The sequence below is a fragment of the Stigmatopora argus genome, chromosome 12 (assembly GCF_051989625.1).
Source record: "Stigmatopora argus isolate UIUO_Sarg chromosome 12, RoL_Sarg_1.0, whole genome shotgun sequence".
Lineage (NCBI taxonomy): Eukaryota > Metazoa > Chordata > Actinopteri > Syngnathiformes > Syngnathidae > Stigmatopora > Stigmatopora argus.
The window spans coordinates 2,884,094-2,907,829 of NC_135398.1; the positions used below are offsets into that span (position 1 = coordinate 2,884,094).

At 40.0% G+C, this 23,736-nt stretch overlaps 1 protein-coding gene across 5 annotated transcripts in view; it reads right to left on the reverse strand.

The window, feature by feature from the left end:
• The window catches only part of LOC144086304 (RNA-binding Raly-like protein), a 51,156-nt gene that overhangs the window by 9,070 nt on the left and 18,350 nt on the right, over positions 1-23,736 (reverse strand). For 3 of the 5 annotated variants that reach the window (XM_077616215.1, XM_077616210.1, XM_077616212.1), the window contains one exon: positions 6,043-6,320. In XM_077616215.1, the coding sequence (XP_077472341.1) occupies positions 6,043-6,298 (256 nt within the window). In that variant the 5' untranslated portion in view covers positions 6,299-6,320. The remainder of the gene's footprint in view (positions 1-6,042; positions 6,321-23,736) is intronic. The other 2 variants (XM_077616211.1, XM_077616213.1) reach the window with 1 other exon arrangement.

Sequence of the window (23,736 nt, forward strand, 5' to 3'; positions counted from 1 at the left end):
CACTAAAGTAAATATATATATATATATATATATATATATATTTTTTTTTTTTTAAATAGGGGTGACTTCGCAGTTTTTCATTTATGGCTGCCATGTCTGGTCTACATTAAGCGCGATAATCGAGGTATTACTGTAATTCATGTTTCATCATAAAATGATATAACATTCCCTTTTCACCCATTTGCATTTTCACTCTATAAATATAGCGTGTCAGCAAGCAATGTACCCAGACAGTCAAGCTGTCAGGGTCATACAGCGTCATCTACAGTCTTGAATTTAGTGCACCTACTGATTGGGCACCCCGTCCAGTTTGGAGAAAATTTGAGACAGTTAAGTGCACCCTATGTGTCGCGTTGCATTTTTTTTAAATTGCTTAATAAGGGGAATTGCAATCATGAATAAGGGGAGCAATTGTCCCAGGTTGACAGGCTTTTAAGATTCCAGGTTGGGGTTGGACCATGCGACGTGCACGGCATTCCAGCTGCTTAGTGACCTCGTGTTATTTTTGAATCTCATCACGGATGGCCAACGTTTCTCCGAACACCCCCCTAGACACCCCATTACATATTCATAATGGCAATTGTTGCACATCACACCTGAGAGCGAGCCATCTTACGCAAGCTGAATCCTTTATGAGCAATCGGGAGGCGAGCGGGCGAGCGAGCGCACATCACTGACGGCGCACGTCGTTCTCCCAGTCGAATACGCGCCAACGGTCTGCTTTAAAATCTGCATAATAGCCGTGACGGAGTCAGCCAGACCCAAACAAAAAAACAACGCAAAACACATGAACCATTGTGATTTCAGGAAGATTGGGATGTTGCAAAGGAGAAAAAATCTCCAAATTATTAGAAGTGCATGACAACAATTTACAACATATACATATATGTATCTATATATATGGGCGGCCCGGTGGATGAGTGGTTAGAGCGTCGGCCTCCCAATGGTGGACTCGGGTTCAAATCCAGGTTGGTCCACCTGTGTGGAGTTTGCATGTTGTCGCGGGGCCTGGGTGGGTTTTCTCCAGATACTCCGGTTTCCTCCCACATTCCAAAGACATGCATGGTAGGCTGATTGGAAACTCAAAATTGCCCTTAGCTAAGAGTGATTGGTTGTTTGTCTCCTTGTGCCCTGCGATTGGCTGGCCACCAATTCAGGGTTTCCCCCACCGCTGACCCAAAATCAGCTGGGATAGGCTCCAGCACCCCCCGTGACCCTAGTGAGGATAAAGTGGTTCAGCAAATGAGATGAGAAGTATATATATATATATATATATATATATATATATATATATATATATATATATATATATATATATATATATATATATATATATACACATACATATATACGTATATATGTATATAAATATATACGTATGTACATATATATATACATATATATTCATATATATATATGTATATATATATATATATATATATATATATATATACGTATATATACATGTATATACGTATATATGAATGTATATACGTATATATATGTATATACGTATATATACATGTATATGTATATATACATATATATGTATATATACATATATACATATATATACGTATATATACATATATATACATATACATACACACATACTATACATATATACACATACACATACGGAACGTATGAATAGCAATTGCTAGATATACATTAAATGAATAGCAAATGTTTTTGCTTTTAGGGAGTAAAGCATGTTCTTTTTTTTATATTAAATAATTAATTAATAAAAATAAATAAAAATTCAATCTGCATGTGCCATAACAAAAAAAAAGAGCAAATCCCAATGAAAAATTAAACGCAAGACGGAGACAAATACTAGTACAAACATCCCAAACTCTATAAATAAAAATCTTAGCCAAAGCCAACCCAACTCATTATCCCAGTTATCAACATTAATAACGAAAATTCCTGGATCATTTTAGCGATTCGGTCCTACAACTTGTTCAATTTACTAACCAAAAAACACGCGTTAACGGTCAGAGAAAACTAACCTGATTAAAGCAACTTTTAAGACTGGACATCTCACATTAAGCCGTCCAAAATACCTTTTTTTTTTTGGTACTATCTACTCACATCTGGGAAAGCGGTGGCGTCTGCCTTTGTACATATCGCAAAAGATGCTCCTTCCTCCTTCCTTCTCCTCCCTTAAAAGAGTGTGTGTGGGTGTGTGTGGGTGTGTTTGAGTGAGCTTCTCAGCGCCAGACTCCCAGCCGAGGTTTTTCGGACCGTACCATTTGTCAAAACATCCCGCGGGGGGGGACGGGGGGTTTGAGTCCTCGGGTTGTTCGCCTCACACTAAACTGGAGTTTTTTTGTTTTTTTTTTGCACACAATAAAACAAGAGAAGGATTTAGACAACAATGCCATTGGCGGCAATATACGTCCAAATACGTGGTAAATTTGTGCCTTCATTGTATAGTTTTTTTTAAAACTGCCACTTCAAATGCATGTGATTTTTATAATGGGCCAATAAAAATTCTGTTAGAATATCTCCAATCATATCTGATCATCGATTAATATTTTCTGTCCGATCAACATATTTTAAAAACCTGCAAATCTTCCCACATTTATATTTAAATCAATATTGTTGGTTTCGTTAACGGCACATGCAGTAATTTTCTAAAAGAAAAAAAAAACATTGTTTTAATAGTACATAAAACTCTTTCCAAGTCCTGAATAAAAGAACAACTAAATAATATCATGTTTCTGAGGCCTTGTGTTTTTTTTTTAAATAATTTAAAATACTAAACTAGTTGACTGTGAGCCAAATGTGAGCATTCGCTAAACAGGTGTAATCTGACTGAATTCCCTTACAAATGAAAGTTACAAATCTAACAATCACCACATTATCCTGAAGAAATTCACTCCAAATTCCATATTGAGGTTACAAAAATACCGCATTTTCCGCACTATAAGGCGCACCCAAAAAGCCTTCATTTTTTTCAAAAGCTGACCGTGCGCCTTATAATCCAGTGCGCCTTATATATATGGATCAATATTGAGCCGCAACTACGGTAAGCAGCCCCCGACTCTATTTCCCCCGTAGAAGGAGTAGTGTGCGGTGCATTCTGGGATATGTAGTTCTTTTGTCAATCCACCCGGAATGACCAAGAGCACTCTAATTCAGTATTATATTTTTTTTTACTTAAGTGCTTGTGAGTTTCAGCGTGGATTTTCACATTTTTATGAATTTACACACCCAAAAAAATAATTTAAAAAAATTCCCACAGAAAAAACATTTGCGATGTAGTGAAGCCGCGATATTCTTGGGATTATTGCATATGGAAAAAATTGCAAAATGTGTCATACATTGTGTCATATGCCTTATAATGCAGTGCGCCTTAGGTTAGGTTTCTTTGTTTTTGTTATTTGCGCACTTCCCTACTTATTTGTTGTTGACTACTTATGAGTTATTTATTGATATTTTATTTGTTTTATCGTTATTTGTGCACTTTGTGATGAAGCTTTAAATCTCATTCCACTTGTATAATAACAATAAAAGCATTCAATTCAAAATATGTCGTAATAGTATACACACGACGTCATGAAATGAAAATGACGTCACTGAGAATCTGCAGCGCAGCATTTCCTCCACTAGAGGGCAGTGCAGAACTATCACGAAAATCCAAAACAAGCCCTGCCTTCTTTACACATCCATTAATAAAATCCCAAGAATGCCTAATTCAGAAATTCACATAATATTGAGTGAGTTAACCAAAGTAAATCAACACAATATTTTACAAAGTATCATTCCATAATCAATATGATTTGGCTGTGACATGATTGTGTAAGGTGGCGAGTCCTCCATTAGTCACTCTTGACAGATTGCTGCATATTTCACTCTTTTATTATCGTCTAACTTTACTTTTCCGCAACAAGTTAATAATCGTCTTTAATCCAGAAGTGGGCGGGGCTAAAAAGACAGTGGGGTGAGTAATGTGTGACAGCGCAGTCTAAAAGCTTAATTAAAAAATCATATGCTCAGTTGCCTTAATAGCACACAGCTTCTAAACTTGGAGACAGAAAAATAAATAAATAAAAATTGTGGTTGTATCTGAACAAGAAACAGCAAAACAAAAATCATATTCAAACTCAACTTTATATTTATGTGTAGTGGATACACTATTATTAAAAAGACATTAAACAAGGCTAAATACCTTGAAATGACCCAAAACTAACAGGAAGTCAGCTGGAAATGCCTGAAAGCCAACAGGAAGTCACCTGGAATTGCCCAAAACCAACAGGAAGTCACTCAGAATGCCCCAAAATCAGCAGGAACTGACAAACGGACAAGAAACATCACAGAAAGTCCCTCAACACCAAAAGGAAGTCACCTCGAATTGCCCAAAACCAACAGGAAGTCTCCTCGAATTGCCCAAAACCAACAGGAAGTCTCCTCGAATTGCCCAAAACCAACAGGAAGTCACCTTGAATTGCCCAAAACCAACAGGAAGTCACCCGAAAATGCCCCAAAATCAGCAGGACCTGACAAACGTCACGGAAAGTCCCTCAAAATCAATAGGAAATCATCTAAAATTCACCAGAAGTGACCTGAAGCTACGCTAAAATGACGTGGAAGTGACATAAAATTGACTACCATTGACAATGATAGATGTCCAATTGACTTAAACCAAACATTTTAATGAAGACTACTTTGACCAAGTTATAAATGGCACGTGGCCAATGAATTAAGTTGTATTTTGGTATAAACCAGTTAAATATACCCACGTTAGTTGGTTAGCATGCGGGCTAGCATGCAACAACAACATGGCAACCAAAACAAAAGGCCTTATCGTGGATCTTTCGGAGTCTCGATTTGTTTTTAAATCCTTTTTAACAAGATTCTATCCTTTTAAACACCTTTTTACATACATAAAACGGTTCAGAATTGGTTTGGCTTAAACATTTCCTGTAGTTCAAGGTTTTAGGCAGTTGATAGAACGGATCTTTTGGCCGGAGTTGTCGATGCGATCGGTCTCTAATGAACATGATGCACGCATACACACACACACACACACACACACACACACACACACACACACACACACACACACCCGCATTGTAGCCCAGTCCAATTAAATGAACAGCAAGCACTGCAGCGAGAAGTCCATTTATATTCAAGGAGCGCGCGGGCACGACGATGGACGAGTTGTTCAACAGATCAATAAGTAATATCGGGAGGATTTAAGTGAAGGATCCACTGGACCCGCCGATGTGGATCGGCCTTTTCTTCTTTAAGGCGCCGATTATTGGTTTTTCACAAGCACTCAGGGTCACGTCATAAAACTACAAACAAACATACAAAAATCTATAATACAGTACAAATTCTGGCGGACAAGTGGTTAGCGCACAGTTCTGGGCTCTGTGGAATTTGCATGTTCTCAGGGGGCTAGCGTGGGTTTTCTCCGGGTGCTCCGGTTGTCTCCCACATCCCAAAACATGCGTGCTATGCTAATTGAAGACTCACAAGCTACGAGTGTTTGGTCGTTTGTCACCTTGTGTGTTCTCCCGGGGCTTGCGTGGGTTTTCTCCGGGTACTCCGGTTGTCTCCCACATCCCAAAACACGCGTGCTAAGCTAATTGAAGACTCTAAGCTATGACTGATTGGTCGTTTGTCGCTTTGCATGTTCTCCCGGGGCTTGTGTGGGTTTTCTCCGGGTACTCCGGTTGTCTCCCACATCACAAAACATGCGTGCTAAGCTACTAATTGAAGGCTCTAAATTGCCCCTAGCTACGAGTGATTGGTCGTTTGTCGGCTTGCATGTTCTTTCCAAGCTTGCGTGGGTTTTCTCCGGGTACTCCGGTTTCCTCCCACATCCCAGAAACATGCATGCTAAGCTAATTAAAGACTCTAAATTGCTCCTAGCTACAAGGGATTGGTCTTTTGTCTTTTTGCGCCCCGCGATTGGCCGGCCACCGATTGGGGGTGTCCCCCCGCAGTTAGCTGGGATAGGCTCCAGCACCACCCGCCACCCTTGTGAGGATAAGTGGTTGGCAAAACGAATGAGCGAAGGATAATTACCTAGCGACTGTCCCGCGACGAGCCTGTTGTTCTCGCCCAAAACGGCCGCCCGGGCGTTTCTCTCGCTGGCGTACTGGACGAAAGCGTAGCCTTTGTGTACGGAGCAGCCCACGATCTTGCCGTACTTGGCGAAGATGGCTTCCATGTCGGCCTTGCTCACCACCGCCGTGTTGAGGTTGCCGATGAAAACGCGGGAGTTGAGCGAGCGCGGGTCATTCTTGTTGGTCACGTTGCTGGTCTGATTCTTGCCGGTCATCCTAGACCTGCCGCAGGGCCTGCTGGGAAAAAAACACACACACCGTTATGGCCGTGAACGGAGATGCCATGGATCGCAAGAATGCCAAGATAAATCATCCTGGGGGGTGCTCGAGCATATCCCAGCTAACTGTGATGGACACCCTAAATTGGTGGCCAGCCAATTGCAGGGCCCAAAACCCCACACAATTTAAAGTGTTCAACCAGGCTAGCAAGGCTGTTTTGGGATGTGGGAGACAACCGGAGTACCCGGAGAAAACCCACGCAAGCACGGGGAGAACATGCAAGGCAACAAACGACCAATCACTAGTAGCTAAGAGTATTCCATTAGCTTAGCATGCATGTTTTTGGGATGTGGGAGGAAACCGTAGCACCCGGAGAAAACCCACGCAAGCCTGGGGGAACATGCAAGGTGACAAACGACCAATCACTTTTAGCTAGGGGCAATTTAGAGTGTTCAATTTGCTTAGCACGCGTGTTTTGGGTTGTGGGAGATAACCGGAGTACCCGGAGAAAACCCACGCAAGCCCCGAGCGACCATGCAAACTCCACACAGGACAGAAAAAATATCAATTAAAACAATTTCAGGCACAAAATACATAAATGTTCTTAATCATTTGAACTTTATCATAAAACACGAACAGGCCGCAAAAATCTACGTGAGGGACCAGATATGGCCCGCGGGCCGCTACTTTTGAACCCTGCGACCAATGGCAGGGCACCAGGAGACGGACAACCATTCACGCTCACACTCATAGCTAAGGTCAATTTAGTCTACAACTAGCCTAGCCTAGCATGTTTTTCGCAATGTGGGATGACACAGGAGTATTTGGAGAAAACCCACGCAAGCCCGGGGCGACTTTGCAAACTCCACAAAGGAAGGTGTGCCCCCTGAGATTGTCAAGTGGAGGACGGGTTTAAAAAATAAAAAAACGGGAAATAATTGAAAATATGAGTTTGAGCCGTGGGGTGTAAAACTCCATTTCTGATATTCACACATCTCACCAGATAGGGTTACGTCACCCCCACGAGGCGCAAATCACCTTGGTTTAAAAAAACGAAAAAGATTTGAAGACGTTTTCCTGGAGGTCCAACGCCAGTCAGACAAAATTACCCGCACCGAGTGAGCCCCGCGGCAGGTAATGCCTTCTTCTTGTTAAGGGTGCTTCGCCGCGTGTTTACAGCCCCCCCGCGGCACGCGGCGTTTGTTCCCGTCGAGCCGCCCGCCGCCGCCGCCGAGGGGGATCCGCCAGTCTGATCGTGGAGTTTCTACCCGCGTTCCAGGATGGTTAAAATTCATGCCGAGGAACACCAAGGCCATTGAAATTGTTGCAATCAATCCTCCATCTTTCGAACATCACCTTATTTATGCTTTCTTTGATCGCCGTATATTTTAGCGTGTTAGCGCACCCAGAATTTTTTGTCTAGTGATTAAACGATGTTTGCACAAGCGTAGATGCGTTGCCAAAATCTGGGTCGCTGAAAAAAAAAAGGAACCACACCTAAAAAAACAACAAAATTCTATCAACTCTGCACTGTGAAAGTAAGAAGGTGTACTTGATTTTAAGTTTGAAAATGCTAATGTAAACATTAGCATCGGATTATACCGTTTGGCCCGAATGTAAGATGGTCCTGATTATAAGACGACCTGCTTTTTTTCAAGAGTCAAGTTTGAAAAAAAGACACCAAATTGAATTTTTATACAGAAAATAATGACCGTACATCTGAAACAAATGATTATAAGAATATATTGGAGAGAAAAGGGATGTTATGTTATCATGCAAAAACTGTCTATCACATCTTAATATCTGAACATTTAAATATGTAAACTAAAAATGCAATCGCATTTGTAAATGAATGACTTGTGGAACATAATTGGTTCCAAGACTTTTTTTCATAACTTGGAAATTTCGTAAGTAGAGGTGTACTTTATATGTAAATTCTCTAATTTGTTGCACTGTCCTCACACAACTATCAATACAACCCTTTAAAATCGGTCAGTGACCGAATGTTGTATGAAAGATATGAGGAAACATACAAAAATGACAGAAAATTATAAAGAAATTATTTTTTTATGTCTTAAGATAAATAAAGCATATGAAAATGAGCCCTGAGCCGCTGAAATATCTCCCTCTGCGGCCATTATATATGTAATACCCGTGTTTGTCCACCAGCTGGCGGCAAGAGGTCGTTCTACCAGGGCCGAAAGTCGTCCACTTTGTAGTACATTTTAGACTTTTACGTGTGCCTTATGAGTGTGTGTATATGTGCCACATTGGATTTGTAGTTTTTAATCGCTTAATAAGGGGAATTCAAAATAAAATAACGGATAAAGAAATACATTTACTTTTTGGGGGATTTCGTGACTTGGATCTTTTTCGTATCTCGAATCACTCATTTGCATATTTAAAAAAAATCGTAACCTGAAACCTAGAGGCATTCGTAAGTAGAGGTATGACTGTATATTCTCTATGGGATATTTCCCTTCAGAATAGCTTAGCACGTCTTCTTACTGAAAAATGGCGCCCGCGTAGCACGGAAGACGACGGCGGCGGCGGCTTTGTGGAGTTGATTAACCCAGAGGTTCGCCGGAGCAAAAAAGTCCGAGAAAGCTGGCGGTGGCGAGCGGCGAGGTCATTAGACGCTTGATTATGCAAGCATGAGCGCATTTAAGCAGACTTAATTGGACAAAGCCGGGAGTCGCTGAATCGAAACCCGTGCTGAGCACAAAGGGCTTACGGGAAAGGCCGCCGCCGCCGCTCGTTAATTAGCCGGCAAGTGTGGAAGACTCGACGTGCGCATTCCACGTTGGGATGCTAATTAGAATACTGCAATCTTTGCTATACATATCATTTTTTATTCAATATATCTATATTTATTACGAGCGGCGCGGCGGTTGAGTGGTGAGCGCGTCGGTCTCACAGCTCTGGGGTCCTGGGTTCGAATCCAGGTTCTCCCCTGGGCCTGCGTGGGTTTTCTCCGGGTACTCCGGTTTCCTCCCACATGCCAAAAACATACATTCTGGGTTCGAATCCACATCAGTCCACCTGTGTGGACTGTGTGTGTTCTCCCCCTGCCTACGTGGGTTTTCTCCAGGTACTCCCACATCCCCAAAACATGCATGCTTTCTCCCCAGGGCTTCGTGGGTTTTCTCCGGGTACTCCGGTTTCCTCCCACATGCCAAAAACATACATTCTGGGTTCGAATCCAGGTCAGTCCACCTGTGTGGAGTTTGCGTGTTCTCCCCCTGCCTACGTGGGTTTTCTCCAGGTACTCCCACATCCCAAAAACATGCATGCTTTCTCCCCAGGGCTTCGTGGGTTTTCTCCAGGTACTCCGGTTTACTCCCACATCCCTAAAACATGCATCTTGGGTTCGAATCCAGGTCAGTCCACCTGTGTGGAGTTTGCGTGTTCTCCCCAGGCCTACGTGGGTTTTCTCTGGGTACTCCCACATCCCAAAAACATGTATACTTTCTCCCCAGGCCTACGTGGGTTTTCTCCGGGCACTCCCACATCACAAAAACATGCATCCTGGGTTTGAATCCAGGTCAGTCCACCTGTATGGAGTTTGTATGTTCTCCCCAGGCCTTTGTGGGTTTTCTCCGGGTACTCCGGTTTCCTCCCACATTCCAAAAACATGCATGCTAAGCTAGCTGGCTGAAAAATCTAAATTGTCCCTAGCTTGAATGGTTGTCTGTGTCCTCGTGCCTTGCGATTGGCTGGCCACCAATTCAGGGTTGTCCCCCGCCTCGTGCCCGAACGTCAGCTGGGATAGGCTCCAGCACCCTCCGCAACCCTAGTAAAGCGGTTCAGAATATGTTTATTTTTCTTTGGGGCAATTTAGGAGAATTAGAAGATGACACACTCAATGGACATGATTGGAAAGCAAAGCATTATGGGAAAACGTTATCATATATCATTGAACACATCCAACTATCATTTGAATCAATACACACTTTACCCATCTCCAATTATTCCTCACAAATAACAATCATTTTGTAGAAAAAGTGGAAATGATGAAGATAAATATCTATATTTTCTTTCCAAAATTTTTTTTGTCAGTGTATTCTCACTCTGGTTTATTTCCCTGCCTCTTTTCAATCTTTTTACCCATGCACACACCCACAAAAAGATTCCATTTCCATCATGGGCCTGCTCTTCACCAACGAAGAGCCCGAGGCGGAATTGACTGTTATTTTCTCTTTAATCATCCTACAAGCACTGCTTTATTCATTGCAAATTCCATCTGTTCTAACGAGCTTTTTTCGCCCTTAAATATATTGGATGTTTTGGCATCAAATTAAAGTGGATTCCAAATAAGAAACAGCCCATAATGCACAATACCCGGGTGTGAAATGTGCCTTGTTTTGAACATTTGGGGGGGCCCCGGTGGGGGGTGGGGGGGTTCCTCTTAACTTCTGCCAAAAGCTCTTTGGCTCATAATTGAAAAATGGAATCTTTGAACCGAATCTTTTGACTCGGCGAATCTTTTGTCGTCACTTTTGAGCGATGACAAAATTTGATTTGAGTCAAGAAATTCGGGAGGGAAGTCATTATTCTAGTAGTGTTAAATTTGGCAATTTGCATTTTTTTGTGTCATGGTAAAATTAGAAGAGAAAGAAAATATTAGCCGCCTCCACGTATAAGCCGCACCCATAAATTTTACAATTTCTCCCGTACAAGCTGCACCCTTAAAATTTTACAATTTCTCCCGTATAAGCCGCACCCTTATTTTTTTTTTTTTTTACAATTTCTCTTGTATAAGCCGCACCTTTAAAGTTTTACAATTTCTCTCGTATAAGCCGCACCCTTAAAATTGTACAATTTCTCTCGTATAAGCCGCACCCTTAAGGTTTTACAATTTCTCTCGTATAAGCCGCACCCTGATTGACAATTTTCACCTCCATATTCATGGTTTTAATGTGGATGCTCATCTTTCTGTGCCATTGATGGCATGTAAGTCAACTTTTTGGGCCAAAAATAAACTGAGATTTATTTGGGATCAATGGGACCCGTGAACCAACCTTAAAATTGCCTTAAAATCATTGAATTTGACAATTTCTCTCGTATAAGCCGCCCCCTGATTCACAACTTTCACCTCCATATTCATGGTTTTCATAGGGAGTCCAAATGTGTTACTTTGAAGGGAACATCTTTAGAAAAAATCATCCAACGTGGTATTTCTGAAATACTGTATGAATCGATTGCTGGATTACACATGGTCTTGCCTCCATGTAGACAAATTATACGTGTCCGTAGCGGTCTAGTTTGTTATCCCTAGGTAAGATGGCGGCGCCCTGGGTGAACAGTGGCAGGCCCAAGTGAATATTTTCCCATTTTATGCCAGATACGGTTTGTCATTTTTCTTGAATTTCACTCATAGACGTCCAAATAAATTTAGTTTAGCCTTTCATCTTTTCTCTATATTGAAATAAATGACCGTATCGGCCGCATTGTCTTGCGTTATGGCGTTTTGTGCACGTCAAGTCTAATTTATGCGCATATAAGCCGCACCCTCGATCCAGTCATCATTTTTTTGAGTGACAAATACGGCGTATATGCGAGAAAATACGGTAAGACTTCCCCGAAGAGCTGACAATCCAAAATAAGACCACCTGCTGTCGCCATGGCGACGATCCAAAATTTCCCCCTTAATATAAACACAAAGGTGTTGTTTTAGGGTCATTTTGCCACATATGGCGCGCTTAACGACTCAAAGGCAGAGAATAACCTGCGCTGTCATCATTAGCGTGAAATAAGCTGCTGTTTAATTTGCCGACATCTTTACGAGCTGTCTGCCGCCAGACATTAAACGTGTCGCCGGCGCTATCGTCAAACCGCAGTGACAGACAAGTGGAAAGAATCAAAAAGCCACGGAGACTGCGGATGTGTGGCGACGATCATTTTTTTTAAATTTTTTATAATTACCTTGAATGCCAGCCAAACGCATTAGGGACTAAGTGTGGACTCAAATCTAATTACATTTTTTTTTACTGTCTTCATTTAAAACCAGGTTTGATGGCTGCGCTTTTATGCACTAACGTGTCATAAAACGCGTGGAAGTATTTTAAAAAAAAAAATGCTGCGGCAAATTACGTAAAAAAACGAGGATAGCGATTAAAAACGCGCCGGCCCCGAAGAAGCCGAGACCTGGGAGGGGGAAAAACTGATGGACGCGTACTAAACCCAAGTTAAACAATGGATTGGGGAGTGAAGCTACATTAGCGCTAAACAAAATGCAATTATTGAGCATAATGGATCAAAGGAGAGGAGATCCTGGCGGTCTGAAGGATTGCGGCGCCAAACGGCGATGGACGCTAATGAGTGTGAGAGAATGGTTGTTGAATCTTGATGGTTCTCTCTACCCGCGTTTCGTGGCCTAAAAGGAAAAACCCTGTGGGGTATTCGCGCCGAGAAAGTTCATACAGTGGTACCTCTACTTACGAAAATTATTGGTTGCAGAGGTTTTTTTCGTAACTTGGATTTTTTTTTGTAAGTAGAGGCGTATTTTGGATTGAATTAGCATAATACGATCCACTTTAAACACTTTAAAAATGATAAAAGTGTACCGATTATGTATGATTTATTAGATTAGATTAGATAACTTTATTCATCCCGTATTCGGGAAATTTCATTGTCACAGTAGCAAGAGGGTGAGAATAGAGACACAGTAAGACATTTTAGACATAAATAAATAGGTCATAAATAAGTTAATAAATAAATAGCTAAATATATAAATATATATATATATAAATAAATATATAAAATTAAATCAATAAACAAACAATTATATGCATAAATAAACTAATAAATAAATATAAAAATAAATCGATAAACAAACGATTATATACAAATAAATAAACTAATAAATATATACATATAAATATAAAAATAAACTAAAATATATATACATATATAAACAAACAAATATATCAATAAATATAAAAATAAATTAGTAAATAAATAAATATAAAGATAAATTAGTAAACAAATAAATATAAAAAATTGTAAATAAATAATTATATACATAAATAAATATATGAATAAACGAATAAATAAATATACTAATGAATATCTAAATAAACAAATATATAAATAAATAAGTGTATGTAATCAAATGGATGTATTTGTGCAGAAAGAGCAAAAATATAAGAAAACTATTTATTAAGCTATTAAAAGGATGCCGATTTTGACCTGTAAATATCTAGTCTCGTCTTCTCATCACACTCGCGTTAGCCGACCTACTGCTAAGCAATCCACATTTCACAGATTGCCCGTGGCTATCGAAGCCCGTTGCGTGGAAATTGGCAGGATTTCCGCTTTGGTCCGAAGCACTTATTTCAGACGAGTTTGTTTTGATCCCTAAAATGGCTCATTGAGCATTTTCCTTTAGCTACATGCCTTTATTTATTTGCTTTAAGTTTTTAACTGTACAACCTGGATATGGACAAAAATAACTTGTATTATGTCGCTGAGTGAAACTGGCTTTGGCTGAATTTAATTTCGGACTAAATCGATAGGACAAATTGTATTAAAACAAATGAAAATGACAGATTTGCCGCCTGTTTTCAAATGTGGCGTTAAATACGCAGTACATTATGTCAGAATTAAAAGCAGTCCTATTTTAGTAAGACCGTATTTCCTTTATCCCTTTTGTTATCCGTTCCGTTGCTAAAAGCGTAAATGGCTCAGCTAATGCACGGCGGAAACATTTTGACACTCAATTAGCAATTAAGGGCTTAATAAATAGACACCCTCACCGGGCTGCGTCACCCCCAGCGGATTCTAATCTCCCCTTTGCATGGAGGAAAACAAGACCGCTTGTTAATATGGGGAAATATAACAAGCCATTGCTGTAGTTTTGTTGTTTAGCACGTAAACATGGACGTGATCGTTAAATAGCGAGAAGATGAATTGCAAAGCCAAAGCAAAAATGGGATGCGTTTTTGACAACAGATTTTTTTATTTTAATGTTTTATTGTGTGAGCTTTTTACATGCTACCTGTTTTCATTTCTAGAAAACATACCAAACGACATTGTGGAAAGGACTAGCATTAGCATAAAACTACGGTATGGACGTAATGACTGATTTTTGAACAAAAAAAATTGTCTTGAAGTTGTATTGGACTTTTCTGTTTGGGCAAAGGTGGTCCTGGATAATATTATTTTTGGTTTCTGATCAAATAAATAAAAAATAACACTGAAAAAGTGACTTCTGTACAGTCGTACCTCTACTTATGAAATTAATTGGTTCCAAGACTTTTTCCGTAACTTGAAAATTTCGTAAGTAGAGGTGTACTTTATATGTAACTTCTCTAATTTGTTCCTCACACAACTACCAACTCAACCCTTTAAAATTGGTCAAAGTGTCCCAATTTTGTATGAAAGATGTGAGGAAACACACAAAAATGAGAGAAAATTATAAGGAAATGATCTATTAATATCATAATATAAATAAAGCATATGAAAATGTGCCCTGTGCCGCTGAAATATGTCCCTTTGCCGGCGTTATAGATGTAATACCCGTGTTTGTCCGCCAGATTGCGGCAATTAAGGGCTTAATAAACCCGTTCTACCTTTGTAGTACATTTTATTCTTTTACGTGTGCCCTATGTGTGTGTGTGAAAATATGTGTCACGTTGCATTTGTAGTTTTTAATCGCCTAATAAGGGAATTCAAAATAAAATGACGGATAAGGAAATGCATTTATTTTTTGGAGGATTTCGTAACTTAGATCTTTTTCGTATCCCGAGTCACTCATTTGCATATAAAAAATTTTGTAACCTGAAATTTTTGTACCTAGAGGCATTCGTAAGTAGAGGCATTTTTTTTCTCTTCCCTGAGCATTATTTTGCAATTTCTAGTCTCTCTATAGTGTGCCCCAAAATAGATTGCAGCCTTGATGGTCGCCCACGTTGCCTTCGCAAAAACCGGCCTACGTATTTTATTTTCATTTGATTATCAGCTAACGAGCCGCCACGCATTTCGGTAGAAAAGAGGAAGTAAGTAAGTAAGGCGAAGCGTTTGCAAATGCAAGCTTTTTCAACCAGCTAAGAAGTCGACTTTCAAAGATGAAGAACCGAGGCAGACATCAAGCGAGCTAGGTGGATATTAGCTTATAAATTATTACTCGCTCCCTTTTTTTATGTTCGCTCCATCAAACCCCCGTCATTTACATATTACTTATACATTTAAGGAAATGGCTTTTTTCCAGCGGCGAGCTGCTGTTTGACCACGTTAGCGGACGGGCCCGTGACCGCGCCGACCTCCCGTAAGGAGAATACATCAGCATTTCAATCAGCCCCATCTCTCACTTTTGGTTGAATTTATGGCGGCGCTCTGAGGCGTGGAGACTCAGGTTGGGGCTCCTGCCGCTTCAAAATGAGCCGCAACTGCCGTAATCTGATTGGAAGCAACCTATAGCCTCGCCCCGGCCAAGACAGCCGGGAGATAAAATGCGGCGGAACCTATAGAAGGCGGCGTTATCGGCGCGACGCTACTCGCTATCTCGCGCTTTCGCGTCATGGCCGTTTGATGATTATCGCTGGATTTTTTTTGTTTTGTTTTTCATTACGTATCGCTAACCTGATCTCGCTAGCCTACACTTCGGCATTGGAGATAACGGGGGGGGGGGGGGGGGGGGATATGTTACTCTACACCTATCACTGAAAGATATCAATCGGAGATCCGTGTACAAAAATAGTTGGACACAATCGGAAAAGGTTCGGTCTTATCAAGGTGGTAAAATAGTAAAATAGGAAGTAGAAAACGAATTAGTAGAAGCATCATTAATTGGACTAAATTCTCAACATTAGTCAGAGAAGAACAAAATCCTGGGGTCACAAAAATGTGGATGTTACCAGCTCCAGTTACATTGGTTAATACATTAGATTAGTATATATGTGTAATAAATATAATAATACTAATAATACCAATAATACCAATGATAATGATAATGATGATAGTAATAATAATATAATAATAAATAACATATATAATAATATAATGACAATGTGTAATATCTTAGATTGTTGATATATTACATTATTTTAGAATTTACCATGCCTGGACGTGACTTTTTATATTTTTATATTACTTATTTATGTTTTTACTGGGAAAACACACTTTGTGGAGTAGCACCACTTATTTTGTTATAAGCAGCTGTTATATAATGACAATAAAGTCTTTTGATTTGATTTGAACTTTATTCATCCCGTGTTCGGGAAATTTCACTGTAGAAAGAGGGTGAGAATACAGACATATGTATGTATATGTATATTTATAATATATATGTATGTATATGTATATTTATATATGTATATATATTTCAGCAACACGCTTTATTTATTAATTAATTTATTTATTTACTTATTTATTACCTATTTATTTATGTCTAAAATGTATTTTCCTGTGTCTGTATTCTCACCCTCTTGCTACTGTGACAATGAATTTTCCCGAATACGGGATGAATAAAGTTATCTAATCTAATCAAATAATAAGAGCGAATGACTGAGTCACATTCTTGATCGCCCCCCTTTCCTTCGTCAATCGAAAATTTCAATCCGGTCTCTAATGATCACTCGAATACTAGCACGTTTGGCTACGAGCTAATTACCCGCTGCTCTAGTGACCCACTTAGTTAAGCTTGGTGAAAGGAAGGCTTTATTTGGCAGTAAAAGTGGAAAAAAATTGCTCCTTGCCAGAAAATAAGAGCCAGTCACGGCATTTTGTTCCACTTTCACCATGACAGTCACTGCAGCTCTTAAACACTTCTTTTGTCGCTCTCCTTTCGGAGCAAAATCTACAGGCACTTTTTGATATGATGTCATTTCCAAATCAAAGTTGACAGCAAAGGCAGTGGCCTAATGTTTCCGGAGGCCATTTGGATGAAAGAGGCTCAAATGGATGAAAGTGCAACTGCAAGAAAGACTTGCGTTCAAACCATTTTTGGAGATTGTTTAAACTGGATTTCAACAAGACCCGGCCGGAGATGGCAATTTTCTCAACTGACGAAGAAATACTCAATTGGATGCATGTCATAAAATTAATAAAGAATATGAAAATGTGCCCTGCACCGATGAAATACGTCCCTTCGCGGGCGTTATAGACGTAATACCCGTGTTTGTCTGCCAGATTGATATACATATATACATATACTATACATATATACATATACTATACATATATACATACTATATACATATATACATATGTACATACTATATACATATGTACATACTATATACATATGTACATACTATATACATATATACATACTATATACATACTATGTACATATATACATACTATATACATACTATGTACATATATACATACTATATACATATATACATACTATATACATATATACATACTATATACATATATACATACTATATACATATATACATACTATATACATATATACATACTATATACATACTATATACATATATACATACTATATACATATATACATACTATATACATATATACATACTATATACATATATACATACTATATACATATATACATACTATATACATATATACATACTATATACATATATACATATACCTATAAATATATATATATATATATATATATATATATATATATATATATATATATATATATATATGTATATATATGGGCAGACCGGTGGATGAGTGGTTAGAGCATCGGCCTCACAGTGGGAGACCTGGGTTCAAATTCAGGTCGGTCCACCTGTGTGGAGTTTGCATGTTCTCCCCAGGCCTGTGTGGGTTTTCTCAGGGTACTCTGGTTTCCTCCCACATTCCAAACACATGCATGGTAGGCTGATTGTACACTCTAAATTGCCCCTAGGTATGAGTGTGAGCGTGAATGGTTGTTGAATACATGAGACAAATTGATGATCATTCTAAATGATTCTTCAATTACATTTGTCTCATGTATTCGATGCTATTTCACTTCACTCTATGTTCATAAATAAAGGTTTTCTCGTCATTCTAAAAGTGAGTACATTTTTTTTGAGACACCCTGTATGTATACACATACACATGTATACACACACATACACAATTCAGGGGTGTCCACTTCCTGCTTGGATAGGCTCCAACAATTCCCCGCCCCTCCGACCCTTGTGAGGATAACCAGCATTCATGTATATACATCTATACACACACACACACACACACCTTAAGAAATCCCCCCTGTCAGATTAAAGGGAAAAGTCATTCTAAAAGGAAGACAGGAATCCATTGTGACCACATGAATTCTCATTTAGTTTCTTATCTGGGGATGAAACCTCTTTTGGAGCCCTTTCAATGGGGGTCACAGAGCTTGAAATAGCATCAGAGTCGGCGGCGGTGCGGCAAAAAAAAATCCAGACGCTGAGGCGAGAATGGCCGGCCGGAATAAAGTCCTGCCGGCTTCCCTTGGCGCTGAAATCAAACGCCATATCAATAGAAATGTGTGTGTGTTGAGGCGGGAGGGGGGTGAAAAGATGGCGAGATGAAGATGCCGCGGGGCTAATGGCACCACCTCACGACAGACGGCGCTCGCACACTGGGCCGGTTGTTTGCGAAAAGGCGACGGGGAGTAGATATATTTTAGCGGGCAGAAAGGAGCGTCTCTAATGGGCGACATTGGGCACTGCCACATGCATAATGGAAGGTGGCGCGAGGGGTCCGCTAGCTAATGTTGACATCTTCCTTGGGCTTCTCGCTCTCTCTCGGCCGTGGGACTCGCACCGCGTTATCTTGCCCGTGCAGGCGCTTGAAAAGAGAGGAGAAATTCATCTCTATTTTGACCTTTCAACTGAATCCGAAGTGTTTTTAGCAGCGTCGGTGGTCATCATCAACTTGACTGCGATTCTCAATTATGTCAGGAAAAAAGCATCCGCCATTTTTGTACTTTTTTGTCGTACACGCCACAATAGACATCTTGAATAACACGGAATGACCTGATCTGACACACGCATCATCCCTCTGGAAGCTTCATCAAAGTCTATACCACAGGTGTCAAAGTGGCGGCCCGGGGGCCAAATCTGGTCCGCCTCATCATTTTGTGTGGCCCAGGAAAGTAAATCATGAGTGCTGACTTTCTGTTTTAGGATCAAATTCAAATGAAGAGTATAGATGTATATAAAATTTCCTGATTTTCCCCCTTTTAAATCAATAATTTTCATTTTTAATCCATTTTTTCTGTGTTTTTAGTTAAAAAAATCATTTAGTAAAATCTAAAAATATATATAAAAAAAGCTAAAATAAACATCGTTTTAGATGTATAAAAAACTGAATATGCAGGGCTTTTAATACAGTTCTTTTAATCCATTTATTTAAAAAAAATCTAAATATTATATCTAAAATGGTTCGTGAAATCAAGTTGACGTTAAAGCGACCCGCGAACCAACCCGAGTCTGACACCCCTGGTCTATACAGAACTGGTTTGGCTTCAATTCTCCAGTGTATAAAGTAGGGGTGTGGCAATATATTGATACTGTGATACAGTGGTACCTCGACATACAAGTTCATTTCAATTTGTTTATGTTATGTTACGAGCGCATTGCCGTGCAAAAAGTCCCACACCCCTCCGCGAAATCCATCTAATTTTAGTACTATTAAACACATTTTAGTATACTATTAAACCTCTAGTTATTTGTTACTTTGTTATTAATACATGGTGAATTAGAACAAATAAAAATGTTTTCCCTATCCGATATTCTGTTTTGGGTTTTTTTCAGAGGGTTGGAACGAATTCATTTGTTTTTAGTTCATTTCTATGGGAAACGTTTGTTTGAGTTACGAGAAAATCGACATACGAGCTCAGTCCCGGAACGCATTAAGCTCATATCTCGAGGTACCAGTGTACTTTGTATCCCAAGATTACTGTAAATGCATTTCCATTCACCCCAGAACGTTGGAAAGACCTTGTTTTTCCGTTTTTCCACTGGGTTGGGTGACCTGACCCTGCCACATCTCTCACTAAATAGCCTCGTATCACAATAGACGCGCTCCATTTCCCCAGAAAACCCACGCAAGATAACATTGGATCCCCACTTTATTCTGCAAGGCCTCCACTGGGCCAGAAAACAGACTCAAGTCCACCTTTCGCAATGCCCCTCTTAGCTAGACCCCCTCCTTGTGGCTCCCTGTGCTATAACGCACGTGTAGCTAAAGCTAGCTATAGCAGAGTGGGAAATTGTGCCTTTTTTTTACGCCAGCCAAGAATGCTAGCACGGTGATAACCCACATCGATTTGGGCAGTTCGGGGTAGGTTTTAATATTCATGGGGAAACTGCGACAAGAAAAATTCAACAAGATCGTGCATTTTCTTGAGTTGTTTTTAAAAGTGGGGTGACGCTAGGTCAGGGGTGTCAAAGGTACGGGCAGCAGGCCAGAAAGCGGTCCGATCCGGATCGAACCATCAAGTCAAACGCGACCACTCAATGCCAGCCATCCCAGTTCATTGAAATATGTCATCTATCGTCGTCAATGGCAGTGAAGGACTATGAGGAATGGGATAATCCAGGATGATGTCAATTAGCGGAGTACCCGGAGGAAACCCACGAAAATCGGTCATTTTTAGAAGATCGGAATCGGGTGAAAGACTTTTTTTAATTATTTTTTTTAGAATTTTAGGGCTACAAAATAAGATGTACAAGAATATATTTAAAAAGAAACGAAATTAAATGAATTATTTAAATTAATTAATAAATAAATAAATTATCAAGGTCTTGGATCAGCATATTGGCAGATCCTCAAAAATCGGGAAACCTGGATTCCAACTCAGATGCAAAAATATGCGATCCTGAATGAGGAGAAATGTATACGCAACCGCCATTCAAATAACATTTATTTTGAAGGGTCCCGGGGGGTGCTGGAGCCTACCCCAGCCAATCGCATGGCCCAATGAAACAAACCACCGCTTAAAAGCGGGAATCGAACCCAATCTGGAAGAACCACTCCACCACTGTGTGACTTCAAACAACATACTCGGCGCAAAACCTCATTAAGCGAAGCTCAGCCAATCGGAACTAAAGCACATTGTCACATTTTTTTTGATTGGCGCCGTGACGTCGTGGTGAAATAATACGCGCCGTGGCTCCGTAAAGGTTACGAAGCACTGCTTTAAAACCCATCGACGTCTGCGCTACGGTTTGACCCGGGCGCCCTGGTCTCGAGACGGACGCTTTGCGGGCGAGCGGCGCGGTCATTGTCGAGCAATTAATCAAATCCCTCGGCACGCTTTGCATAATGAACGAGTGCAGAAACGGGACGACTGGCGGAGGCGCTTTTTCCAGTTGCCAAGTGTGTGATTTCTGCCTGTGGTTGTCACTTATCCAGACGCAACGCCACACACACAATGAGCTTTTGTGAGGGTGTGTGAGTGTGTGTAAGTGTGTGGGTGTGTGTGTGTATTTGAAGGGGAAGCGCAGCTGTGCTTTGCCTCCATTGGCAGGTATTTGTTTTGTTGTTCCACAGCACACATTTGCACTGCAAATAGTCCAATTTGGGAAAAACGCCACAGCAACTTTGCATGCATTCTGAGTTCTTTTCATTGCCCTTCCTTGCAATGTTTTGATTTTTTTTTGGATTAGAGATGCGCCAATAAAATGTCCTCAATCCAATACCTGATAGGAAAATGACCTATAGCGTTAGGGCAAGGGTGTCAGACTTGGGTTGGTTCGCGGGCCGCATTGACGTCAACTCGGTTTCATGTGGGCCAGACCATTTTAGATATAATATTTAGATTTTTTTTAATGAATGGATTAAAAGAACTGGATTAAAAGCCCTGAATATTCATTTTTTATAGATCTTAAACAATGTTTATTTTAGCTTTTTTATATATTTTTAGATTTTACAAAATTGATTAAAAAATTACAATTATTGATTTGAAAGGGTGAAAATCAGGAAAGTTAATATACATCTATACTCTATTTTAATTTGATCCTAAAACAGAAAGTCGGCACTCATGATTTACTTTCCCGGGCCACACAAAATGATGCGGCGGGCCAGATTTGGCCCCCGGGCCGCCACTTTGAACCCGTTAGGGTGCGTTATGGTGTCATGGCAACGTCAGGCATACGGCCCGTGGCGGGTTTCTGTCTGATGTAGAGTTCGGACTTTATGTACAGAATTAGAATGTTTTTATTTTTTCCAAAAGGGGGCTGTGAAAGTAGAATTTTGTGAGTTCTGTTCTTAGGCAGAGTCGTATCTGTTCTTTCGCCCCCTACTGACAAAACAAGAAACCTTAAAATGCCGAAAAAATGATCACCCCCGGTTCAGCTAGACTTCCACAAGGCCTGTGGCTCCAGTTTTTTTTACCTAGGTCTACAATGTTTTCTGTGTCTGTGCTTGCTACTGCAACCAAGGAAATTTCCCGAATACGGGATGAAATAAAAATAAATAGTCTAATCTAAAAAAATAAAATAAAACAACAACAGAAGGTCACCTGGAAATGGCCAAAAAACACCAGAAAGCAACCAACGAAAAAGAAGCAGTCCAGAAAATCCCTCAAAATCAATAAGAAATGATCCAAAATGTACAGTAAATTACCTGTAAGTACCCTGAAATGACAAGGAAGAGACCCAAAATTGACTCACTGCCTGCCATTGACAGCAAAAGATGTCCAATTCACTCAAACTAGCTGTGGATGCTCATCTTTCTGTGCCATTGACGGCCAGTCAGTCAACTTTTTGGACCAAAAATAAACTGGTCTATTTGGCATGAATGGGACCCGTGAACCAACATGAGTTTGACACCCTTGGGTTAGGGTGTTACCATATTAGCCACCTCCGCGTATAAGCCGTACCCTTAAAATTGCCTTAAAACCGTTGAATTTGACAATTTCCCTCGTATAAGCCGCCCCCTGATTCACAACTTTCACCTCCATATTCATGGTTTTAATAGGAGAGTACAAATGTGTTACTTTGAATGGAAAATCTTAAGAAAAATCATCGCACGTGGTATTTCGGAGATACTCTTTAAATCGATTGCAGATTCCGAAAGGGTGTTGCCTGCACGTAAACAAATTCAAAAAGGAAGTCAGGTGAGCAGTACAACCAGAAAGTGTGTCCGTAGCGGTCTCGTTTGTGAGTTTTTTTTCTAGAATTTCATTCATAGACGTCAAAATAAATTTAGTTTAGCGTTTTATCTGTTTATCTTTTCTCTATTCTGAAATAAATGACCATATCGGGCGCATTGTCTTGCGTTATGGCGTTTCGTCTTTGTCACCCTGCAGTTTCGTGCATGTCAAGTCTAATTTGTTCGCATATAAGCCATACCCATGATTCAGTCATCATTTTTTGAGCGACAAATACGACGTATATGGGAGAAAAGATGGTACATTTTCTGTATATTTAGTCATATTTTTTGGTGAGCTGGTTAAATACTCTAAAATGAATGTGATGGTGAATGGTTGTCCATCTACTTGTGGGATAAGCTCCAGCAC